At 33.4% G+C, this 26,936-nt stretch overlaps 1 protein-coding gene across 2 annotated transcripts in view; it reads right to left on the bottom strand.

Annotated features, from left to right (window-relative positions):
• SYCP2 (synaptonemal complex protein 2) overlaps positions 1-26,936 on the bottom strand; it is a 101,456-nt gene that overhangs the window by 55,790 nt on the left and 18,730 nt on the right. For both annotated transcript variants that reach the window (XR_008654597.2, XM_055266138.2), the window contains 14 exons: positions 25,903-26,045; positions 25,771-25,823; positions 24,169-24,214; positions 23,557-23,652; positions 19,194-19,254; positions 13,497-13,645; positions 12,577-12,651; positions 11,970-12,116; positions 8,248-8,347; positions 7,268-7,428; positions 5,351-5,420; positions 4,968-5,025; positions 4,417-4,550; positions 3,851-4,278 (listed from right to left, as the gene is read on the bottom strand). Coding sequence is in view for 1 of the 2 variants with exons in the window: in XM_055266138.2 (XP_055122113.1) it covers positions 3,851-4,278; positions 4,417-4,550; positions 4,968-5,025; positions 5,351-5,420; positions 7,268-7,428; positions 8,248-8,347; positions 11,970-12,116; positions 12,577-12,651; positions 13,497-13,645; positions 19,194-19,254; positions 23,557-23,652; positions 24,169-24,214; positions 25,771-25,823; positions 25,903-26,045 (1,721 nt within the window). In the remaining variant the exon portion in view is untranslated. The remainder of the gene's footprint in view (positions 1-3,850; positions 4,279-4,416; positions 4,551-4,967; positions 5,026-5,350; positions 5,421-7,267; positions 7,429-8,247; positions 8,348-11,969; positions 12,117-12,576; positions 12,652-13,496; positions 13,646-19,193; positions 19,255-23,556; positions 23,653-24,168; positions 24,215-25,770; positions 25,824-25,902; positions 26,046-26,936) is intronic.

Here is a 26,936-nt window from a genome sequence, read left to right as displayed (position 1 = left end):
CAAGTATAAGTACAAACCAGTATCTCCCATAAACACATACGCAAAAATCCGCAACATCAGCAATATTAGCAAATCAAATCCTACAATGTATAAAAAGAATTATGCAACTATTACCAAGTGGAATTTATTCTAGGTATGCAAGACTGATTCAACATTTGAAAATTAATGTACTCCATCATAACAGGTTAATTTAAAATAATCAATCAATCAATATAAATTGATACACAAAAAGCATCTGACAAAATCCAACACAGATTCACGATAAAAAACCCTTAGCAAACTAGGAATAAATGGAAACTTTCTCAGCTTGATAAAGAACATCTACAAAAACAGCTACAGCCCTGCACATTGTGCACATGTACCCTAAAACCTAAAGTATAATAATAAAAATAAAAAAAAAACAGTTACAGCTAACATCACACTTAATGGTGAGAAACGAGATGCTTTTCCTACTAAAATCAGAAACAAGGCAAAAATGTCCCCTCTCATTGCTTCTTTTTAACATTGTTCTGGAATTCTTAGCTAATGCAATAAGACAGAAAAAGGAAATAACAGGTATATTGATTGGGAAAGAAGAAATAAAACTGTCTTTGTTCACAAATGACCTCACTGTCCATGTAGAAAATCTCAAAGAATTAGCAACGAAACTACTGGAAGTAATAAGCAATTGTAGCAAGATTGCAAATTACAAGGTTAATATGCAAAAGTCAACCACTTTCTTATAAACCAACAATGAACAAGTGAAGTTTGTAATCAAAAACACAATATAATTTACATTAGCACTGCCAAAAGAAATACTTAGATGTATATCTAACAAAACATGTACAAGAGAAAAACTACAAGTCTGATGAAAGAAATCAAAGGAGATCTAAATAAATGAAGAGGTATTCCACATATATGGATAGAAAGCTCAATACTGTCAAGATGTCAGTTCTTCCTAACTTGATCTATAGATTTAATACATTCCCAGTTGAAAGAACAAACAAGTGGAGCACAGGGGAATGGTAGGACACTGAAGCTATTCTGTGTAATACTGTAATGGTAGATATGTCACTTCACTACATATTTGTCAAAACACACAGAATGTACAACAAAGCATGAAGCCTAATGTAAACTAAGCACTTGAGTTAATAATCATTATGTATCAATAATGACTCATCAATTCTACCAAATGTACCACAGTGATGCAAGATGTTAATAGTAGGGGGATGGGTAAATGGGTATATGAGGAATCTCTATACTTTCTACTCATTTTTGGGACTAAAATTGCTCTAAAAATAATTTTTTTAAAAGTAAAAGGACTACAAAATAAGAATTATTCTCAGCATAACTTAGATAACTTAGTTTTAATAAACTCCAATAGTATCTTAAAGATATGAGGTCTCCTGATTTTATATTTACTTTTCTCTGGTTATCAGGCATATAGGTTTTTTAATTGTAGTAATATACATAAAACTCTAGTAAACACAAAATTTACTATTTTAACCATTTTTAAATCCATATGTTCTTATATATAATAGGTACTAAGTTATTAATGTCCCCTCCCTTAAGATTATCAGAGTGGTTTACTTGTCTTGATAGAAATGTACCAAAAATGAACCTTCTCCAAAATACTGTATGATTTCAGAAATTCCAGTATAATTGGAGCCAGCCTGGGAAATCTGTGCCACTGAACTACAGAGGTTACTCTGGGGTGATCCAATGAGTAGAAAGACAGTATCAGACAGATGGCTACCTTAGAAGACAGTTATCATCTAGCACCAATTAGAATGATGATCATTAAAAAGTAAGGAAACAACAGATGCTGGAGAGGATGTGGAGAAATAGGAATGCTTTTACACTGTTGGGAGTGTAAATTAGTTCAACTGTTGTGAAAGACAGTGATTCCTCAAGGATCTAGAACCAGAAATACCATTTGGCCCAGCAATCTCATTACTGGATGTATACCTAAAGGATTATAAATCATTCTACTATAAAGACACATGCACATGTATGTTTACTGTGGCACTATTCACAATAGCAAATACTTAGAACCAACCCAAATGCCCATCAGTGATAGACTGGATAAAGAAAACGTGGCATATATATACCATGGAATACTATGCAGCCATAAAAAAGGATGAGTTCATGTCCTTTGCTGGCACATGGATGAAGCTGGAAACCATCATTCTCAGCAAACTAACACAAGAACAGAAAATCAAACACCATATGTTCTCACTCATAAGTGGGAATTGAACAATAAGAACACATGGACACAGGGAGGTGAACATCACACACTGGGGCCTGTTGGGGGGTGGGGGCCTAGGGGAGGGATAGCATTAGGAGAAATACCTAATGTAGATGATGGGTTGATGGGTGCCACAAACCACCATGGCACATGTATACCTATGTAACAAAACTGCACGTTCTGCACATGTACCCCAGAACTTAAAGTATAATAAATAAATAAATAAAATAAATAGGTAGGTAGGTAGGTAGATAGAGACAGTGATTCATGGAACTGGTGGGAAATTCTAAATAGGATACAGGTAGTGACTCTATGAAGGACTGAAGACAATTTCTGAAAACAGGAAGTTGATTTTTTAAAAATCAGAGCACAGCTTAGAAAAGATTATTAGGTTTTGTGCTCCCAGAAAAAAAAAAAATGATTAGCTCAGGGAAATTATGTGAAATTATTCAAAATACCAAAGAAAGCAATTTAAAATTTAAATTTAAAGACAGATCTTTGGACAAAAAGAACCTTATTTCCCCTGGGACTGAGGGAAGTAAACAGCAGCTAAGATGAGAAAGAGAAAATAACATATTAGGACCCAAGAAAAAAGGGACCCAAAAGAATATGATTAAAGAAGAAAACAGCCAAATTAGGCATAAAAAGTGAGCTGCAGGTGTAAAAAATATTTTAAAGGAGGGTGGTCAAGAAAAATTAAATAATACCTAATTATATACAGTTGCAAATTATCTTTTAAATATAATTTGCACATTGAGAGGTTACATTGTGTGAACATTTTACATTGACTAGAAATTTGACTACCCAGGTATCAGCATTACAACAAAAGATAAATGAAAATAAAAGCCTATAAAACCTGGATTAGTTTAGAAATATCAAAAAGCAGATTGCATTACTTGCAGTGGAAATGTATTCTAATTAAAAAATTTTTCTTAATCTGCATTTTGATAGTTAAGAAAAAATGATTTACCCGTAACTGTTACAAAAAAGTAAAATTTTCTTCCCTGGAAGTCTGGTGGCAAAGTAGCTAAAAATGTCTTAGAGATGTTCTCCAGAGATGATTAATCTGAAAAAGAAAGTGGGAGCTCTAATAATGATGAGTAACAGTTACAATAGAAGACAGTCTCTTCCAACCTATTTACATACTTTCTTGCAAAACCTTGTCAAGGTTAAATGCATTCATCCAAAAAATATTTGAGATGCTACTGTGTATAAGGCTGTGCTAGGATATGCAGGAAAACAAATGTTGAATAAAACATAGTCTATGGTTACAGTCAAAGAGAGAGAAAAAATAACCATTTATTAAAAATAAAGGTAAGAATTATAAGAAATGTACAAACAGTTCTATATCCAAGTCAAAAAGAAAGAGTGGGAGGAACCCAAAAAGAAGAGATAGGAACTGCATGGTTCATTAATTCTATACATATTTACATTTCTGATATGTGCCTAGTATTGTTCTATCAGAGCTACAAGGGAGAGGTGAGTGAGGAATTCCGAGAGTTTGGGCACTGAATTAAACAAGGTATTACACATGTTAAATGTGTAGCAATTAAGTTTCTTTCTTTATGTTATCAAGTAGGCATCTTATGGATATGCAGAAATCAAAACACACTGAAAGCTCACCATTTTTTTTTGTTTCAAATCCCAGGAATTAAGCTCAGAAGTCAATTGTTTCTCTGCTTTTCTATGACTTTGCATATTTTTGCTAGCAGATGGATTTTTATCGCAAGTAGCAGTATTCACATCTTTTGACAATATGTATTTCTTCCTATATATCAGCGATTCTTCAATTGTCTTATTTAGGAGAACCGATTTAAAAGTAGTTTCAGATTCAACAGGCCAATCACTCTGCTTAGCATTTTCAGTATTTTTCTGCCCTGAATATTTAGGATGATTTTGTTGTCGATTGTGTTTCTTGCAAACTTCTGCTTTATCTGTTTTGATATGGTCGGTTCGTTCTTTCTTATATTTCACTTTTCCTGTTCCTTCAGAATTATGATCAGATATTGAAGAGGATGATTTTTGTTTAGTAAGTTTATTTATAACAATATCTATTGGGGAAAATGAGAAATTCTTTTTAAATTAATAAGTTGACAATATGTAAAATTTGTTAAATTTGTTTTAATACTTATTAGACATTTGAGGAAATTAACACTGAACTATTACATATAGATAAAACTAAGTTTCACCTTGATTAAATGTGTCTCCTGACGAAGTACTTGCTCTTTGGTTATTACATAGTTCAATGTTTGTTACAGGTGTCCAACATGCCCATTTGCTGTGCATTTTATTTCGACAGATGTTGTCTAAAACACCAGGTAATCTAGAAAATAAATTAATTTGCTTAATGTTACAAAACATTAGCCTATGACTTTAAGATCTTGATTTTTAATGTAGTCAACGTTTACTGAAAGCAATTACTTATGTGAAAATAATGTGGAAATATATCTTATCTTATATGTTCTACTGTATATTTAAACTAAGTTAAATTTCTACACATTCATTGTTTATACATTTTAAAAATCTCATTCATTTTAAGTCTCTCCACTTGAAAAGAGTTATATTGGACCATGTGGGGAAAAAAACCATATACATAATTCCCCATTGTGCTGTCATAACACTTGAGAGATGATTAATGCTACATTCTAATCATATAAAGTCCTTTTCCTCCAAATCTGTTATATTCACTAAAAACAGCATTAGTATAGACTAAATGATTTGATGGTTTTCTCATTCTTACATAGTATGATCACTTTTTTCCACTGCCTGTGAATCTGGTATAACATCCTGGAGTTCACCTAAATAAAACAAATATTATAATATTTTCATTTTTTTTCATGCAGTTGGCAGGGGGATAGGGAGGTTAGTATAGAAATCTATAAAGGTTCACATATTGGGATGTATGGATTGATCGATTTTGCATCCTCTCTCTTAAACCCAAACTTCTAGGGAACAAAGGTTGTATATTTCCTTGTAACCTCAAAAATTCCTTGCACAAAGTCAAACAAATTCTTTGTAAATCTTTTTCAAATCAATGAAAGCCAGTGGGGTTAAAGGGAAATACAGGGAGAAGTATATACATTTTCTAAAAAAAATGACTAAATTAAACCACAAGGTACTTACTAAAATTTTGGTTTGGGAATTCAACGTTCTTATTTTCTGTGTTTTCTACACACTTAGCAGTTTTGATATGCTATAAACACAGGAAACATGTTAACATAAACTTAAGATGTTACATGAAAACAACTTAAACGTTAGAGTATTAAGGTTTGAGTCTTTTAAAATAAATCTGCCTTGATATGAAAAGTTGGATACTACTTTTATATATTTCATAAACGTTATGCCCGTTTTTGAATATTCCCTATCCTGAAACACAAGAAGAAAACTGTCACTGCAGACGAGGCAGAATATTGCATAAATTTTCTGATCACATCCACAGCTAGCATAATAATTCAATTTTCATCTGTAACTGACAATTTCTAGACTCTCATGAGAAATCTCTCCTGCTGCTGTTGATTACATAGCCTGCTTTATCGATTTTGATATGGTCCATTCTTTCTTTCTTATATTTCACTTTTCCTGTTTCTTCAGAATTATCATCAGATATTGAAGAGGATGATTTTTGTTTAGTAAGTTTTTTATTTATAACAATATCTATTGCACTGCCCAGGTAACTTCTTTCCTACAGCAAGTTTCCCTATTTCCATAGCCAGAGATACATACTTAATCCAGATCAAATACAAATCTGCCACTATTATCAGAAAAATATTCCTTTTAGTCTAAGGTATTTTGCCTCATCCTGGCTGCCTTTCCTTCTTACTCTGGCCAGTGATTCTCCACACTAGGAGGGGAACATTATGGAAATACGCAGGTGTGGTTTGGCTTGTCACAATGACAGAGGGGTTCTCCTGACAATAGGTAAGCACAATCCTAGCTAGGATGCTTATCATCCTACAACATTTAGGACCATGTCGCACAACTGAAAAATAATCCCCCTATTAAGAAACACTTAGACAACTTGAACCATTAACTTTGTCTATTTTCTTTTAATATCTTCAACTCTCATACTCTATCTTTCTGCCACATACCCATTTAAATTAAAAAAATAGAATTCATCATCTGTTCTCATCTTACTATTAACACCAAGGCTACTAAACTTTGAGAAAATTGTACATATTTATGAACATATTTATGCTAATAAAATTCACAGTCATATTTAAACTGGGTCCTCAACATTGTCTAACACTTATTCTTAGGCCTCTCCATTACCTTGCACACAGTTTTACATGTCCCTGAACCCTGTACTTCAACAGATCTCCAGGAGAAACTCACCATCTTCACACTTCAGAAAAAAACAAAAGCTATTAGATGTTCCTCCTTTACAAGCTTATCTGCATTGCTGATCACCTCCTGTTTCTCCAAGAAACTATTCTCTCTTATCCATTCCTGCTCTGTCTTTTCAACTACCTGGAACAAATGCCCTTCTCCTCGATATCCATTTGACTCTTTATTGACCTTTCAAAAGTCAATTCACTCTCCGTATTTTCTTAAAAACCATCTCCTGATCTTCACCCTCACCTCTAGCTATGGGGTTAGGCACTTGACCCTCTACTTGGTTCCTACTGCAGTCTATATGTGTACATCTGAGAATGCTTACATAACGTAGTATCTAATTTTCATGCTAGATTCTGAGGAACTTAAGGACACAGTCCACTTGTATCTCACATTCCTATACCAGAGCCTTCCCCACAGCAGTCACTAATTTGTATAATAAACTAAATAATTATGGCAGGTTCGTTTATGCTTCCAAATGTGTAAATCAAGTTATAGTGAATTAATATTCATAAGTCTTATTGTAAGCACAGTAAATGCATCATATGCCAGAAGGACCCTACTTTCAAGGGCAATAAATGATATTTAGGGGAAAAAAGGTAATACTTAAAATGAGACACTTGTAGCTTGCAAAAGGAGTTAGCTCAATACACATTTCCACAATTACTTGAAAAAAATATTTTTAAAATACTTTCAAGGTAAAGTTACTTTGTCTGTATTATCTCTTCTATGTCTTCCTTCTGATGGTCTAGATTTCAGTGATGCAGCATTATCCACTCTATTTTCTGATGTTTGAGAAACACTAGGTTTCTCTGCAGAACTCATCATTTGCAGTGGTGGTTTAATTCTTCTTCTTCGTGGTGGTATTGCTAAAAAGGAGGGCAAGGATTGCAGGTTTTTCTTTTTTTACCTATTGCTATTATTGAGGTACTTTTCCGATGAGGAAGATAAGAAACAAACATTCTTAGATGGTTCCCAGGTTTCTGGCTTAGATAAATAAGTGAATATAGATGCCATCTACCAAGATAAAAAGTGAAGGAAAAATGTGCAGGAAGGGTGGAAAGATTAATTTAATTTTGGACCTATTAAGTTTGAGGAGCCTGTCAGATACTAGGCAATTGGCCAGTAGGCAACTAGATTTTTAGAGCAGGTCAATGTTAAGTTGTCATATAGACTAAGACTTTAACTAGTACACAGTATCAGTTTTTTTTAAAACTTTTATTTAGCTCTTAGTGTCAGTCACTGTTTAAAGTTTCACTAGATTACTTATTAAATGAGTGATTTTTATTTAATACTGTAAACAACTTGATAAGACAGAACTTAAGTGCCACTTATAGAAAAAAAACTTGTTCTAAATTTAGCTAGAGGATATCTGTACAAAGTACACAGCTGGAAGTGCGGAGCTAAGTCCACCCGGCCTGGTTCAGTGTTTTAACCAGTAAGATATGTTGTGTCCTGCTTAAATGATAATAAATTATTAATGTCGAATATTAGTATTTTGAACACTGTTCTGTTCATATGTTAGCATTATACTTTTCTTACCATTAGAAGACATTTGTGGTTCATATTTTATCAATTTTTATATACCAAACTTATCCTTTATGTAAATTATGTTCAGAATTGCCTTAAATTAAAAAATGCCTGCTTTAAAATAATTGTTAGAAATCTTTTAAAACTATAAAACTTACATGTGTTGCTGAAAAGTACTGGACTTCTCATAGTGTATCTGTCTGCACCAGAAACAATCATTGATGCTTCAGACATTTTTCTTTTGCTAGGAGTAATTTTCTGAAACCATGATGAAAAACAACCACTGTAAACACAGTCTTTTTGAAATTAAATATCCTACAATTTTACTTATAACATTTTGCCTTGATACATGCCAAAGATATATGTTTTTTAAATAAACAACACAATATCCATAAATTTCCATGTTTTAGGCTGATATGAAAGGTTCATCTTCATGTTTGGTATTAAATAAGTAGCCAAAACAAGTAAGGAACATTGTTTTAAAGAATATTTATAGAATATCCATACCTATGAAGTACAGTACCTTTATATGCTAGCTGAAAATATTTTATCAATATTGAGTTTATCTAGTTAACCATAGCTTGCAATTTCCTATTCTATATCGTGAGGATAATGTTTGGATTACATATTTATATAAATTATTTTCAGTGCTTTCATGTTAAGCTTTCTCCAAAACATTCACACATTTTTGAAAATTGTACTAATAATCTGTGAAGACTAAACTGGAGTGAAGTAGCTGCAGGAATTCATAGATTCAGTGGCACATAATATAGTGGTTCCAATAAAGATTTGTTTTCTCCCATATCATCTCACACTGATTTATAAGAGGGACAGAAGTAGATAAGCAGAGGCAGGGACTACAAGAGACAGGAGTTTCAGAGGATGCCATATTAAGAAGTAGATGGTGACATACTGCATAGAAGCATAAAAGAGCTGGTTTTAAGACACCTGTCCCTAGAACAGGGGAAAAAATGATACAGTTGTGAGTGGGTATGTATATGAAATGTGAGGGAAGGACGGAAAGGATAAAAGAAAATTCTAAGATTAACTAGAAAACAAGCTTCTGAGCCAACAGATTTTTCTTAGAGAAATTAAGTTTTTAGTGGCATAGTGAATGGGACCTGAACAGTTATTTATTCATATAAATGCTTCAAACAGTTCATCCTTATTGAAAACAGAGCACAGGTATTTAATAGTAGTATGGTGTTTTTCAAACTTTGGTGTGCTTAAGACCTTTCCAACAGTTTAAGATTCAACAGATTTAAGATGGGGCTAAGAATCAGCATTGTTAATAAGCACCCAACATGATTCTGATATAAAGACACCAAAAATAGCTTTCATGTGCTAATTATCTAGGGGAAATAAATGACACTTTTAATTGAGAACAAAAGACTAAAAAACAAAATAGTAACATAAACATGCCAAAATATATGGAAGTGCCTGTGAGAGTTATAGTTACCTAAAGGTGAGAGATTAGTAAAAACTGAAATAATTAGGCAAAGCTCCACAAAGAAATCAAAAAATGGGCCAGGCGCAGGGGCTCATGCCTGTAATCCCAGCACTTTGGGAGGCCGAGAAGGGCAGATCACCTGAGGTCAGGGTTCGAGACCAGCCTGGCTAACAAGGAAACCCTGTCTCTACTAAAACAACAACAACAACAACAACAAAAAACAAAACAAAAATTAGCCAGGTGTGGTGGCAGGTGCCTATAATCCCAGCTCCTTGGGAATCTGAGGCAGGAGAATCACTTGAAACCAAGAAGCAGAGGTTCTGGGATGCGGAGGTTGCAGTGAGCTGAGATTGCACCACTGCACTCCAGCCTGTGTGACAGAACGAGACTCCATCTCAAAAACTAAATAAAAAGAAAGAAAGTGGAAGAACAGTGTGGTGATTCCTCAAGGATCTAGAATCAGAAATACCATTTGACCCAGCAAATCCCATTACTGGGTATATACCAAAGGATTATAAATCATTCTACCATAAAGACACATGCACAGGTATGTTTATTGCAGCATTATTCACAATAGCAAAGACTTGGAACCAACCCAAATGCCCATCAATGATAGACTGGATAAAGAAAATGTGGCACATATACACCATGGAATACTATGCAGCCATAAAAAAGGATGAGTTCATGTCCTTTGCTGGCACATGGATGAAGATGGAAACCATCATTCTCAGCAAACTAACACAAGAACAGAAAACCAAACACCCCATGTTCTCACTCATAAGTGGGAGTTAAGAACACATGAACACAGGGAGATGAACATCACACACTGGGACCTGCTGCGAGGTGGGGGCCTAGGGGAGGGATAACATTAGGAGAAATACCTAATGTAGATGATAGGTTGATGGGTGCAGCAAACCACCATGGCACGTGTACACCTATGTAACAAACCTGCATGTTTTGCACATGTATCCCAGAACTTAAAGTATAATAAAAGACTTCCTACAAAAAAAAGATATGTAAAATGTTTTAAAAGGAAAGCAAAAAAAAGAGAAAGTGAAAATGAACAAGACTTGCAAATGTAAGTATGCTTTAGATGGGTAAAGGTAAAAAAAGAAACAAATAATGTTAATGAAGATCTACAGGCATGAATGAACATGGCATGCAAAGAGACAGTAAAGCAAACTACCTTACAAAAGGGGAGAATACAAACTACAGTTTTAATAGAAATGGTAAAATTAAATTATAGAAAGTCTCAGAACTGAGCCAAAATTTATTCAGTCAGTGGGATGAACATAGAAATCACAAAGCTTTTGGAGTAGAAGAATGCTATCAAGATACTGATATTTAAGGAAAATCGCTGATTATATGGGGTATCTCATAGGATAAAACAGTGGCGACAAAGTCCTACGAGGAGGCTACTGTATTAACCTAAGTGTGCTGAGATAAGTAATGGTAGACGAAATAAGAAAGAATGGATGTGAGACATAGATACTATGAAAGAATAATCACAAGCACCTTGGTTCCAGATATAAGGGGAGAAGAGGCTGGAAAAAAAGCATATTGCCAAAAAATTTAACAGTAGTATTACTGAAATACAGACAGATGCAGATTTTAGGCAAAAGATAAAATGTTTGAGCTTAGACTTCAGGAAAGGTCTTGAAGAGACATACAAACGGAAATACAGAAAAACAAGTAGAGATGCAGCTATAGAATTTTGAAGAAAAGTCTGCTACATTTTAAGAGCTCACATTATGAACATGAAAGAAGCTCTCTAAGAAAGAAGGCAACAAGATGTTCCAAAAGCTGGATATCAAGGTTTTGGGTTTAGAGCAAACCTACCAAGAGGTATGGAGAGAAAGTTTTTCTGATGCAGTAATAGAAACAGAAAGAGTACTGTGGTATACAATGGAAGCTGAAGGAGTGGACCTTAAGAAACAGAGGGCTATCGACAATGTCAAGTGTCACAGCAAGGTATGGTGGTAGGAGTTCCATTTATGAGAAATTGTTCTCTTGGATGTGACCTAGAGGAGGTCCTTCAATGGAAGAGGAAGAAAAGGAGTAAAAGAAAGAACCTCATACTTTTTTTTCCTCATGCAAATAAACAGAACATTATACATTTCTATTCTACATTATAGCCAAATGCAATGATAGAACAAAAAGGATACATTCAAGAAGCAGGTTATCTTACCTACCTCTAATTTGTAATTTACAACTGTAAAGTATATCTTGTTCTAACCCCTATACATGTACACAATTTGCTAAGACACACACTATCTTGTTTGCATTTGTCAAAGGTAGGAGAAAAACTCTGAAATGTGATTGATCAAGGCCAATAATATATAAATTCTAGATGCTTCTTTCTCTACTCATATATAGCAATGATTTGATCAATGGTAGTTTTATAAGCCAGTATTTTGACACCATCTTTACCTCAAGCTGGCTATTATTTCTATTCTCTTTGTTACTGTTTTTGATATATTTTGAAGGTTTAGCAAATTCCTTTGGGGACTTTGATTTTTCCTTTAAACTAACCAGCTCTTCTCCGACTGGTGAGATTTGACTTTCTGGCACTAGAATCTGTTGGAGAATATGAAAAAAAAAAAGTATTTAAAACTGCAAACCACTGAAAGTAATCAACAATCACTGGATATCTTAACAAAGCTCCTACTCATCTCATATATTCAAATATCAATTATTTCCCTTTTCTATCCATGTGCTGTTATAATTTTTACAAAGTGATCCAATAAAAAGTATCCATGTTTTCAAACTCTAATAGACATAAAAGAAGCTTGGCATTAATGGAAGGACATTTATTGCTTTTTTAAAGTTTTAAAGTTATTAAACTGATATTTATTAATAACCCTACTCTCTACACTAAAATTATCATTAATAACATGTTTAAACATCATATACATTTTATTGGGGTATGTTTATATTGAGATCATTTGTTTTCTATATATTCAACCTCCAACAACACCTTTATTACTGTTCTATTAGTTATGGTTAAACTTAGCCCAGTGATAAGTCTGAGACATACCTGTGATCCAGTTGCATCAACAAGTATATGCAGCGACGTTTTAGCAACTGAAATACCTTGTTTTCTGATAGATTCCTAAAATTAAATCAATTCACAGTAATGACATTTTCTTCATTTTCTTTCCATTTTTTCATATGTCATTTTATTTCCATTTAATGTAATTATTTCCTGTTTTCTTCCAAAATTGCCAAATATCCCAAATAATTACTTTGCATATATGAATACCTTCTCAGAACACTTCAATTACCCCCATTAACCAGTCACCTTAGCTTGTCATTTGTGAGGAACAAGGGTTCCTCACAAATACATCTAATATTATGCAACATAAATCTTGTGCACTATTCAAATTTGTCAATTGAATATCTCCCCCAAAACATCACATGAATTGTCACCTTAGATTCTCAGTTAATCAGTATTTGGCACATAATGTCTTCCACATGCCTGGAAAGTATTTTATCTAAATCCTTTCCTTCAACTTCAAAGGCCATTTCAAGTCCCATATCCATAATAATGCTTATCTCCAAACCTGACTCTTTATAAGCATTCACTTTCTTCAATGATCTACAACTCTTGTTCCCTATGCCATTATTTACTTCTTCTGATGTATCATGTGTGTAATTCTCAAGACGTTTAAAATCTTGAAAACAGTGCTTTCTCTCATTTTACTTTTTAAACACCTAGCAGAAATTCATTAAATTTTTTGAGCCGCTGCTGCTAATTTTGTCATCTGAGATACTTTGTAATTGATAGTATCAATAGATATGACTAACAAGCTAACGACTCTTCAACAGTACAAATTTAAAGAACTAAAATCTACATTTTAAGAATTCTAGAAAGGAAAAAATGCAATAAAACTTATAACCCCAAACTGTTTCCAGAATTATGAAAATAGTAAATATTTATTAAGTTTAAAGACTTACCCTTTGTTTATTTGCACCAAAAATTTTTTGAGTCACATTAGTGATTTCTAGTGATGCATCAAAATACAAAAGCAATTCTTTCCCTTCTCTTTTGCTAATTTTTACTATATTTTTCAGAATTATTGTCAGTAGCTTCTTTGATTCTCTCACTGTATACAAACAAATAACACTGATTAGTTTATGTTTCTATGATACTACTCTGCTACTATAAATAAGACATGGATGTAGCATATTAACTGAATCAAAATTCAAATTTTCAATATTGAATAGTGTTTAATCAATTCTGGCACTACTTACCTATGTAAATCAATCAAGTCAATTTAGCTTTCCTAGTCTCATTGTTCTTATCTATAAAATACAGGATATGGCTATAACTAATAAGATAGAATCCTAAATACATTCTGGACCCTAACAAATTCTTAATAAAATATTCCTTGAACACATCTGAGAATACTGTTTTCTTAATTTAAAAAAAGCAAACAAAAACAATAACTTTAATTCCATATAATTACCATATTTCTAGACATACACATACAAACATTTCTATTAAATCCACAGTTGTTATAACATGCTGACAATAAACAACATTTGACAAAAATTAAGTGTCAGGAAATTGGGAGGTGAAAAGGATCCAGCACTTGGCCTCAATGAACTTACCAATCCAGTAAACAGAGAATACAGCAAGTACCAGTTTATAAGAAATAGTCACACTCTCCCTCCCTACAAAAGTTACCAAAAAAGTACCTGGCACCTAATAAATGCACCTGTATTATAGACCAGAGGCCACCATGCTCCTGTCCTACTTGTGGCAGGAATTCTATTGCTGGATGAAAAGTCTCCAACCCTGCCCGCAATGTACTTTTGGGCAGAAGAAAAACACTCTGAGGCAGCAGGATCACACAAAGTAGGGAAATTTATCTCTACATCTGAAAAAGCTCTGCAGGCCACGCCATGATGTGGCCTAAGGGACAAATGTCCTACAGGCTATGAAATATCTTGATTCTTATGAGGCCTGCCCAAGCAGAAAATGTTTTATTTGCTTTTGCAAATACATGCTCATGAAACTTTCACAGTAATGCCCTTTGAAGGTACTAAGAATTAGCAATTGCTTGAAAGTGGTAACCATAGTTTCAAACTCAAAGAGCGCTAGTGGTTTTTAAAATTGAAACAGTGACAAGTTTTCAGGTTTCAGAGATGAAAATTTAGGTGGCTTTAAAGATGATAATGTTTCATGTTTTGATGAAAATTAAAACATTTGTAATTCTTAGGTCTATTTCTGCTGATTGTTTTATTCCTCTGATATGCATTTGACTTTTTTCTATAGCTTACTGTAAATTATATTAAATGTAATATTTGCTTTAACTCCTTGCTTGCACATGGTATTAGAACTACTTCAAATTTATTATTTTGCTGAATGCTTTGTGCCTATTTGTACAAAAATTTGTCTACCTATGCTATGGCTACTTACATAGAAATTTATGAATATTTGTTATATTTTAACGATTGCTTTGTTGAAATTCCTGATATTTGCTCTGTCTGGACTATATAATGGCTTGGTTTCCTTTTTAATTACTTAGTGTTACTGAGATACAAAAGAAAACTTTGTTTTGTTGCTTGCTATAAAATCCAAGTATTTATGGATATCAATATATCAAGATTTTATAACATAAGAATGAATAGAAAGAGAAGGAAAGAGTAAAAACTATTCTCTCAAAATTGGCTATGAATGGGGAGAAAAAGACAGCTTCAGGAAGACATAGGATAAAAGTAGGCTTTTTGTTTTATGATGTTGACATCTGAGCCCATTGATATACTGAGAGAAAAGAGGTACTGAGAGAGAGGAGGAAGATACAAGAAATATGAATTGATGGAGCAAAGACTTGGAGAATGTGTGTGGAGAACTGGGAGAAATTACCCTTCAACAAGAGTAGATAAATATCTTCTGTTTACAGGAGAGATAAAGGAGGATACAGATGCAAAGATGTTTGGAGATGGAGGGTCTGAAGGGCCAAAATATATAAGTATTCTTACCTGAAAAATTCATGTTCTTCTGAATTACCACATCATAGTGAAAGCAAAAAAGGCAAGGTTCTTAAGGATAACTTAAAAATTTAAATAGCAGCTGTTAGAGAACTGGAGCGGGATGGCAACTATGGACATGGAAGACTGCCAAGAAGCAGTGAGTCCAAAGTTGGAAGCTGGAGACTTCCACTTCCGGGGAAAATGTAGGATATTGTGGCAGGCTAATATCCTGTTTTAAAAAATCAGAAGGATTAAAATATCATATGTTTAAAGGTGTCAGAGAGCTGTACATGTAACAAGATCTCTGGCCTTTTTTTCTCTAAGGAAATTTGCTAATTCTGTTTGTAGGCTTAAGAAGAGAACCTCTGCTGGAGAAAAGAAGACAAGCAAGTATTTAGTGAGCAGTAATGCCTGGAGTAACAAATAGGACACTTAAAAGCTTTAAAGGCATAACTAATTTTCCCTTCATTCTGGGGCAGCACAAGGAGCTGGACCAAACCTGATAAAAGGCAGAGGTAACTCTCTAACAGTCTCACGGGCTTGGAATCAAGGTACTGCCTGATACAGGTGTCATCCTCAGGCATATACTCAGTGTCCTGCTCAAAATATGTGCCAGATTTTGGACTGAGTAGAGTGAACGGCTGGAGAGCTGAGCTGGAAACCTCTAAGAGGCAGAACTGTATCTTCCACAGTCTCTCAGGTTCAGAAGACACAAATCTAATAGGCTCATCATCAACAGACTGGGATGGCCACACCTGAGTAATAGAGGCAAACAAGACAAAGAGTAAATTTAAAACTAGAACTAAACACAGACCAACATCCATGATTGGATCAGTCCTTCAGCCCCTCTGCCTAAGAAGAAAAAGGAAACTCTTCTGGTGGAAGAATTATCTGAAGCATCTATCGTTCCTGTATATGCATTATCTATCATAAAATTACTTGACATCCATAGAGACAACAACACATGACTGATCAAGAGAGGAAACAACAGATCTTTCTAGAAGAAGACTATATTAGTCTGTATTAGTCTGCTATAATGGAACACCTGAGGGTGGGAAACTTATAAAAAAAGATTTATTTGGCTCATAGTTCTGCAGGCTGTACAGGAAGCATGGTGCCAGTATTTGCCTCTGACGAGGGACTCAGGAAGCTTTTAATCATTGCAGAAGGCAAAAGGGGAGTAGGCAAATCACATGGCAAGAGAGGGAGCAAGAGAGAGATGGGAAAGTACCATACTCTAATTAAATAACTAGCTTGCCTGAATTAACAAGAGAAATTGTCACCATGAAATAATTATAGAAGAAAAAATAATCCCCTTCACCCTCAACACCAACATCATAAACTAGGCAAATATATCTGCTCTTATAACTTCTACTAACATTGTACTGAAAATTATACAGCCAGTGCAACAAGGCAAGACAGTAGGAGGGACTGACCATAAGAAGTGTTAGAAAGGATGTAGAACAAATGGAAGTCTTATAAACTGATAGTGAAAATGTAAAACAGTAAAATCACTTTGGACAACACTTTAGAAGTTTCTTCAAAAGCTAATCATATGCCTATGGGGTCTGAACTAACCACTGAACTCCTTAGTATTTACCTAAGATAAATAAAAACATATTTTCAGAAGTAATTAATTATACATGAATATTTACAGCAGCATTTCATAATAGCTAAAAACTGGGAACATTACAAATGCTCATTAACAGGTGACTATAGAAACCAATTGAAGTATATCTATACAATGGACTAACACCCAGCAATAAAAAGAATAAACTACTGATACATGCAACATGCTTGAATCTTTTTTAAAAAAAAGTGTTCTAAAAGAAAGAAGCTGGACAAAAATTGCTACATACTGTATGATTCCATTTATATAAGCTCTAGAAAATGTAAATGTATCAAAGATAAAGAAAACATCAGTAATTGCCTGGGGGTAGAGTAGAAGGATGGATAGATTAAAAGTACAAAGAAATTTTGGGGGTGATATGTTTATTAATTGCCATGATGGTTTCATGTGCACAGACAAATATGAAGAGTTATCAACGTCCTTAATCTGATGAAGGTTATCTACAAAAGACTTTTGGCTAACATCATACTTAATGGTAAAACACTGAATGTTCTGTCCTAAGCAAAGATTGGGAAGTAGGCAAAGATGTCCACTTTTATCACTTCTATTCAATTTTGCACTGGAGGTTCTATACATTGCAATAAAGCAACAAAAGGAAAGGAGGGAGGGAGTGCATAAGGATCAGAAAGGAAGTAGTAAAACTACCTCTTTTGCAGATCCCATGACTGGTAAAATTAAAGATCAATTCTATTTATAAACATATAGACTGAATACTTGGGAACAAATTCATCAAAAGACTTATACAATGAAAACTATGAAACGCCATTGAGAGAAATCAAAGACCTAAACAAATAGAGATACACCATGTTTATAAACTAGTTACTACTGTTAACATGTTATTTCTCCCCATATTGATCTAAAACCTGAGTCATAATTCCAGCAAGCAATTGATAAACCAATTCTAAAATTTATATAGAAGCTCAAAACATCTATAATTTCCAAAACAATATTTTAAAAAACCACAATGTTGGAAGACTTATACTAACCACAAATCTACCATAATCAAAACAGTGTGCTACTGACATAAAGAAAAGCAGACCCATGATAAATAGAACAGATTGGAGGACCAAGAAATAGACACTATTACAGAGTCATGATTTTCAACAAAGAAACCAAAGAAATCCAGTGGAAAAGAAAAGCCTTTACAGCAAATAATCCTGTAATAACTGCATATCTATATGAAAAAACGAACCTCCAATGTCTACATCATACCTTAATCAAATATTAATTTGAGATTATAATACTCCTAAACATAAAAGCTAAAATTATAAATTTTTTGTGGAAAAATAATAGAACATCTTAGTGATTTAAGAGTTGACAAAAATTTCTTGGGTCACAGAAAGCAATAACCATAAAAATAGATAAGTAGATTTCAAAATTTAAAACTGCTCACCAGATATCATTAAGAAAACGAATAAGCAAGATACAATTTTGGAGAAAACAGAACACATATATGTCAAAGGATTGGAATCTAGGATACCTAAGAACTAGATAGTCCAATAAAAAATGAACAAAATATTTAAAATATATACTTTACAAAGGAAAATATATGAATGGCCAGAAAGCACATGAAAAAGTGCTCAGTATCACTAGTCATTAGAAAAATGCAAACAAAAAACATAGTGAGATATTATTAAATGTCTATTGAAATGACTAAAATATGTCTTAATATCTAAATTTGTAATAATACTAGTCTGATTTTGTCCACTAGTGTTATGCAGTTCCAGTTATAGGATTGGAGAAACCAGATATTCAGATTTAATCAAGCAAATGGGATGGAAGGTCAGGAGCCTTGAACATAGAGACCAGAATGACAAACTGGATCACTGGTTTTAGACTAGACAGGGAAGGAAGTAAGTACAGGGGTAGAGCTGGGAGATCAGTAGGGAAACATGGGATCAAGGTATTTGATGAATTTCTGAATGTGAACATCTGAAAATACTGATTTTGCTTTCATTAGTCTGTTTTCTTAACCCAGAAAGATGTAACATTTGTTCCATATGGTAAGAATTAAGAAAATTATTAGAAAAAAACAAGTTTAATACCTTCAATGCTGTATATTTGTACTTTTTCCTCTGGCACAGTAACTGCTTCCCATTGATGGTCCTTAAATTTAAAAGCAGGTTTTGGCCATAAATAATTTATTTCTGATTTACAGTTTCTTTAAACATCAAATTTTAAGTTACATGAACTATCAATTTTTTTTGCTAGTCACTAAGTAACTAGTTTATATAACACCTTTCTTGCTCCACCAATTAACTACATATTACACGTTACATTTAATGTATTTGTTCATTCTTAAAACGAAAGGATTTTGACAATTTCCCATCCTTAACCAAAAATAATAATGACTGTTAATATTATATTTATTAGAGGATACCCTTTTTAAAAATGTTACCAAGTCTTTTTATGTTTTCTCTGAAATATTTTATGAAGTCATACTCATTCCTCAATTCCACTCCTACTACCTATTCCGGGTCCTGTAACCACAATACTCATTAACTGATTGTCCTTGGATTTAAACATGAATGCGCATGAATAATAACCTAAAATGTTTGCCCCAAGTATTTTCATTGAAAATTTGCATAACTGAATGATACTGAATTCACAAAGTCATAGTAAAAATTAAATACCATTCCTGGCCAGGCACGGTGGCTCACGCCTGTAATCCCAGGACTTTGGGAGGCCAAGGCAGGCAGATCACAAGGTCAGGAGATCGAGACCATCCTGGCTAACATGGTGAAACCCTGTCTCTACTAAAAATACAAAAAAAAAAATTAGCCGGGCATGGTGACAGGCGCCTGCAGTTCCAGCTACTCGGAGGCTGAGCCAGGAGAATGGCGTGAACCCGGGAGGCGGAGCTTGCAGTGAGCCAAGATGGCACCACTGCACTCCAGCCTGGGCAACAGAGGGAGACTCCGTCTCAAACAAAACAAAACAAAACAAAACTAAATACTTTTGTTATTTAAGGACAACTCATTCCCAAGAAATTCCTTTAAATCCTTATTATTTTCACTAATTCCCTTCTCTTCTATACCTTAATTGAAACCAGTCATACCCTGATGACATCACTACCTTTATCCCTTACCTCAAAACCTCAGGATCAGGAGGAAAGGGATGGTATTCTAATTTTTCACCAAGGCTTTGAGCAGCCTCATATTTCTCTGTGTTTAAAAAACTTGCTCCTTTGAGGAATATCTCAGCTGGCATACTCTATTCCCAATAATTGTTATCATCTACCAACTTAAAACTGATTCTTCTTTATATATCAAGGCACTTAGTTCACTTTTAAAAAAACATACATAATGGCAATTTTCAAACAGATTTTAAATCAGAAATCATAGTATTATAAACCCAAAATATGCCCTTACCCAGATTCAACAGTTATCAATATGTTGTAGCAATTTTGTTCCATTTTCACCTCCCACTCTCCCTCCATTATACTCCTTCCTCCTCTTGACCTCAATTGTTTCCTTCAACCTCTCCCTATCTGCCCTTCACCATCAATTTATGAAAGCTCTTATCCTTAATATACCCAACAAAAACCCCTACATTGAATCCACATGTCACGCTCTTTCCTTAACTTGATGTCTTTACTTCCTTAACAAATATTTTAACTTTCTAGGAATGCCTAAACTCTTTATCATGTAAGTGAAACTGCTCTTTCATGGGTTACCAGTTTTTATTTAACCTCACCTCTCAGGAATATTTCACCGTGTTGATCGTTTCCTCTCATAAAACTTCCTTTCCTTTGTCATCTATTACACTATACCCTTTTAATTTGTTCCCTTTTGGCTGATTCTTCAAGTATCCTTCTGGCTAAAATCTCTTTTACTTATCCTGTAGAAATTTGTTTTTCATAGTTCTTTCATATAGGCACTCATTAAAACCCATGGTTCTGTCATTTATATACAGATAGCTTCTATATCTCTACTTATGGCTCAATTTCCATCCAGCTACCCAAATTTTAGTAATCCTTCTTTTTTAAAAATTACAAACAAATCACCAAGTTTGCTCAGTTCTGTCTCAAGTCTTTCTGGATTCTATCAATTTCCATCCATGCCCATTGTTATATCTCAAAACCATCCCACAATTATTTCTCATCTGGATTATTGCAAAAGCCTCCTAACTGCCTCTAGTCTTTTTCCTTTTTATCCATTCTTCTCAGTCTATTTTTGTCCATTTCCCCTACCAGGGGTATCTTTTACACAAATGAGTTCTCCAATGCCTAGTACATACGTGACACATAGTTCTCAATAGATATTCATTGAACTGATGTTACCTCCTACTTAAAATCTTCCTTTGGCTCCACACTTCCTATATTTTTCCAATCCCCTATGCCCTCTGTACATCTTTCAATTCTTTCAATGTTCCGTTTACTCATTCTTGCAACAAACATGAGCCATAGAATAGCTATAATCTTATACTCTATGCAGGAAAGCAGACAACAAACAACAAATAAACAAAATGATTTTAAATAATAACTACTATAAAGGAAATAAGACAATGTGGAATAATGTGGCTGTGAGGCTACTTTATATTGAGTAACCTGAGAATACTCTATGAGAAGGCAACATTTGTGCTTAAATCTAAACGGAAAGAACTAAGATGCAAGGACCTGGAGGAAGTGGTCTATGCAGAAGAAGTAAGAAATAGAAAGACCTAAGATGGGCATAATCTGTGTTAGAGAAATAGAAAAATAAATGTGACTGGAACATAGTCATCATAGAAAATATATGAAATATCAGAGAAACAGCCAGAGACCAGGCCACAAGAAGCCTTGTATGCCATGTCAGAGAGACAGAAGAAGGATTCAAGGAGCCACTGTGGAGAATGGCTTTTACGGAGAGCAAGAGAGAATAAAGGGATAACATACTACAGCTACGGAAATTCAGAAGAGAGAAGATTCTAAATATAGTTTTGGAAAGAAGAGTCCCCCAGCATCTTGATCAGTGTCTGGAACACACTAGGCATTAAATACTTATAAATGCATTTTATACTTTCCCTATCATGTATACTGCTATAGTGTAATTGCTTATTTTTCTTTTTTTTTTTTTTTTGAGACAGAGTCTCGCACTGTTGCCCAGGCTGGAGTGCAGCGGCCCGATCTCGGCTCACTGCAAGCTTCGCCTCCCGGGTTCACGCCATTCTCCTGCCTCAGCCTCCCGAGTAGCTGGGACTACAGGTGCCTGCCACCACGCCTGGCTTATTTTTGTATTTTTAGTAGAGGCGGAGTTTCACCATGTTTAATTGCTTATTTTCTTATCTCAATAATCCATTAGACCAAGCTGAATGAAGGAACACTGCCCTATTTATTTCCTTTATAGTAGTTACTGCTATTTAATAACAATACTTTTCTCCCAGAACGAAATTCTATTAGGCTGGTGCAAAAGTAATTGCAGTTTCTGCCATTGAAAGTAATGGCAAGAACCGCAATTACTTTTGCACCTGCCTAAGAAGCTCCTCAAAAAAAAATCAGCTTAAAACACTCCTACAAATCCTGCAGGAGAAATACACTAATGGAAACTGTCAGTGCCCCTGAGAAGCAGTGCTAGTCATTGGAACTCAATTTTAAGCATTCTAAGAAGGTACTTTAAAATAAAAAGCAACAAAGGCATGTGGAAATCCTAAAAGGCATTTGGTTAATGTTCATCTATAAAATGTTTACCTGGAACAAATAGCAGGATTCTATAAGAAACAGACGAGAAAGACTAAAGCCTTATTATAATATCACCAGCCACAACCAGATTAGTAAATGCTGATCAACTCTTACTCCGATTTTGGCAAACGGACTACATAATTTGAGCTAAATGTATGCAAATGTATTAAATATGAGGTGGTAGCTATTAGAAATAATGGCTCAAGGATTTTCCTCAGGTAAAAAATATGCAGGTCAGCAGAAAATATGCCACCTATTTGGAAGATCTGAGCACAGCTATGATAAAGCATAGGAAGAAAAAAAATTAAAATTAACTCCCAATCAAGTCCTATTTCCAAAGAGAAGATTTTATGAATGATTAAGTTAGGACCACTTGTCACTGTCTGTTAATAATATTTTCAATAGAATGCCACTGTATTTGAGTAACTGTTCCCCTTTCTAAAGTCAATTCACTTTGTTTATGTGAAATAAAATTTTAACTGTCATAAATTAACATTTATTTTTGAAAAGCTTATGTTAAAAAATTAGTATTAAAACAGCATTATTTTTTCTCACACAATAAAACATCAGAAGTAATTTTCATTTATAATTAGCTTGGTAGGTTGCTATGCTAATCAAACTACTAGAGCTAATGTTAAAATCTATGTAAAGACTGGCTAGAACATATAAAGAAATCCACATTCTTAAAGTAAGTAAAAATCTTATATATACATATACACAAAGAATAATACCAAGCAAATGAAACTTACATCATTATCTCCAGCAATGTAGAATGAGAGAGTCTGACTCCCAAGATTAAAATCAATCCAAAATTCCTCAAGTTTTTCATCTGATGGTATTTGCAGCTAATAAAATAAACATATGAAACTGGAATATACAATGATTTTAGAAATAATAGACAATTATGATGTTATATTCATGGCTAAAGAAAGCAAAGCTAGAAGGAGAGAGAAGAGAAAGAACAGACAAGTATAATATTTAGATAAATTTAAAAACAATCAAATGAAATGCTTTAATATTTTATAAAAAATCAACTAGCTCCAAGAAATCATGAATATTCCAAGTGCTAATAAAGGTTGAAAGTACTAGTTTGAATAGATTCATACATGATAAATCAATAACAGTCTTAAGGAAACAGGAGAAAAATTGGACTACAGCCTTTTTCAGTTATTCTTGGCAATGAATATGCTGTTCCATAGAATTTCTCCTGGTTTCACTGTCAGATACAGAACACCAGACCAGCTATATTCATGATCTAATTACAATTATTTTTAGTGTTCTTATTCATTTTTAACTCATAATTCACTTGACTATCAAAATTCATGCAATAACTAAAATAATGTGTTAAATTAAAATTTTACCTCATATTTATCAAGAAATGCTGATAAACAAGGAAATGTAAAGACCCTGAAATAAAAAGTAGTTTAAGAAAAAAATAAATAAGCTTTCACAGCATAATCTTGTCCAGTAATAGAAATCATGCCTAGAATCAAAAGGAAATCAGGCAGTGGTCATAATAATTGAAATAAAATCATATTTCCCTCTTCAATACTTTTCAAAATACATGTTTAGTGGACATTTATGTAGAGAAAATCATATTACTTTGAGGATACTACTCAATCTACCATTTTGACTAAAATGATTGCACCAAATGTTTTTGTGTGTGATATGGTTTGGTTCTGAGTCCCCACCCAAATCTCGTCTTGGATGGTACTGTCATAATTCCCACGTGTCGTGTGAGGGACCTGGTAGGAGATAACTGAATCATGGGGGCAGTTTCTCCCACACTGTTCTTGTGGTAGTGAGTAAGTCTCACGAGATCTGATGGTTTTATCAGGGCTTTCCACTTTTGCATCTTCCTCATTCTCTCTTTGCCTGCTGCTATCCATGTAAGATGGGACTTGCTCCTCCTTGCCTTCCGCCAGGATTGTGAGGCTTCCCCAGCCATGTGGAACTTTAAGTCCAATTAAATCTCTTTCTTTTGTAAATGTCTCAGTCTCCAGTATGTCTTTATCAGCAGTATGAAAACAGACTAATACAGTGTGCTACCAAATATGAGCAGTTTCCTAATTTAGCTTATTAATATGTTTCCATAGAACTTAAGAATACAAGTGAATAATTATATTAAAAATGGTTAAATTCACAGAATGCTTTCTTAGATACTATTTTACATATTTAGCATATTATCTCATTTAATCTACATCACAAACATATGAGATAGTTATTAACATTATATAACAGCTAAGGAAACTGAGGCATGTAAGGTTAAATAATTTGCCCAATATTAGAACAGGAAGAGAGGAACTTATGATTCAAATCCAGGTAATATGACTCCTTGCAAAACCCTTACAATACCGTTAATTTCTTTAGTAAGTAAAATAAATGTGAACTCATTCATCCAATAATTATGTTGAACATCTATGAGGTGCCAGGCATTGCAAATTCTGTTTTTCTGTCATTATAAAAAAAATGATTAAAATTTACATTACATATCCTTTCATGCCCCTCAGAAAGATCCTACTTACCATATGTTAATTATAAAGGAAGATGATTTGTTTGCTATATATTTACATTCCAGTATGTGGATGAAGGAGATGATTCAAGTAATAAATATGTCTAGATTTTTATTATCCCTCAAACATTAAACAATAATGGATATGCAACTCAGAAATATAGTAAGCCAATTTTGAACATCTAAAGTTATTAATATGAATTAAACAGAAATGAACTTTTCCCTCTAAAAAGTACAAAATAAGGCCAGTGCAGAATTATTTCAGATTACTGGTGTAGTAATTTGCTAAAATCATGTTATTGTTTTAAATTATCTATGCACATTCTACACTCCAACATAGTGTAGAGAACAAGAACAAATAGGGTTAAATTTATAAAGATGCAACACTGGGTGCTCACTCTTGAGCTCTATTTCTTTGACAGTAAATGGTTGTATCTTACATTAAGTTTACCTTCTTTTGTCTCCAAGCATGCCATTTACAAGGTTGAGAAATATCCTGCAATCCTAATTTTAAAGAGAAATACTTTTAAAAATCATAATAATTTTAAAAAATTCACGAATTTGTTATTGTTATACAACTTACTGTTTCAAATTCAGAGTCCTTAATTCTTTTAAATGCCTTAGCAATAAAATCCATTGAAAACCACTGATGTGCCAGTTCTTGTCTTTGTTTTTCTGTGGTCATTCTACATAAAGCTTCTACAATGCCTACCTGTAAGTCATAATCTATTAAAAAAATAGTTAATGTTTGATTTATAATTATGAAAATTAAGTTTATAAAAGACCATATATTTTACAAGGTATTAGAATAAGCAAGAGAAATAAGAATATATTAATGTAATTGACTATAACCTATTAATATTGTCTTCATATAGATTAGAAATATCTCATCATTTGAGGAATTAACACAGCCCAAATAACAAGTGTGCCAACAGAAGACATAAGTGAAATTTTAAAAAATTTTAAGAGACTTCTAAATATTCAGACACTGCTATTTATTATTAGAGATATAAAATGCAAAGTAACCCACACAGTTGTCTATAAGTTACAAAATCTGTTTTCCTCTTGTGTAACATGTTTATAGTTATCCCAGAGTACTTTAAACCATGATTTATTCTACATGTAAATCACCATATTAAAATTCATTCACAAAAAGCTTAGAAAATAAGTTTTAAGTTATTTTAATAAACACATTGTTTAAAAACAAATCCATCAATACCAAGAATATTAGACACCCTAATTTCATAAAAAATCTGAGGAATTTCTTAGCACAAGTAGTTCAGGTCTATTGAAAAATTAAGCCATTATATTAAGCTATTAATTTAAGCTTTATTAATTAAGCTATTATATTAAGCTATTAAATTAAGCTATTAATTTAAGCTATTATATTAAGCTATATAATTCATAAGTCTACCATTAGGCACAAATTGTTTGTATCTAACACCTACTGTCAAATTATTTTTGTCCCAAAGACAAATTTCATTTATATTTATTAAAAATTGCTTAATCGTACCTAAAGTTTATAATTCCCTCAGTCTCACATTGCTATGCTAATATTTTAATTAAAAAGATCCTATCTGCTATTCATAAATATGGAATAATTTTAGATTTTGAAAA

This window comes from Symphalangus syndactylus, chromosome 24, assembly GCF_028878055.3.
Source record: "Symphalangus syndactylus isolate Jambi chromosome 24, NHGRI_mSymSyn1-v2.1_pri, whole genome shotgun sequence".
Lineage (NCBI taxonomy): Eukaryota > Metazoa > Chordata > Mammalia > Primates > Hylobatidae > Symphalangus > Symphalangus syndactylus.
Note: the sequence above shows the minus strand (reverse complement) of the source record. Positions and strands in the feature narration are given on the sequence as shown.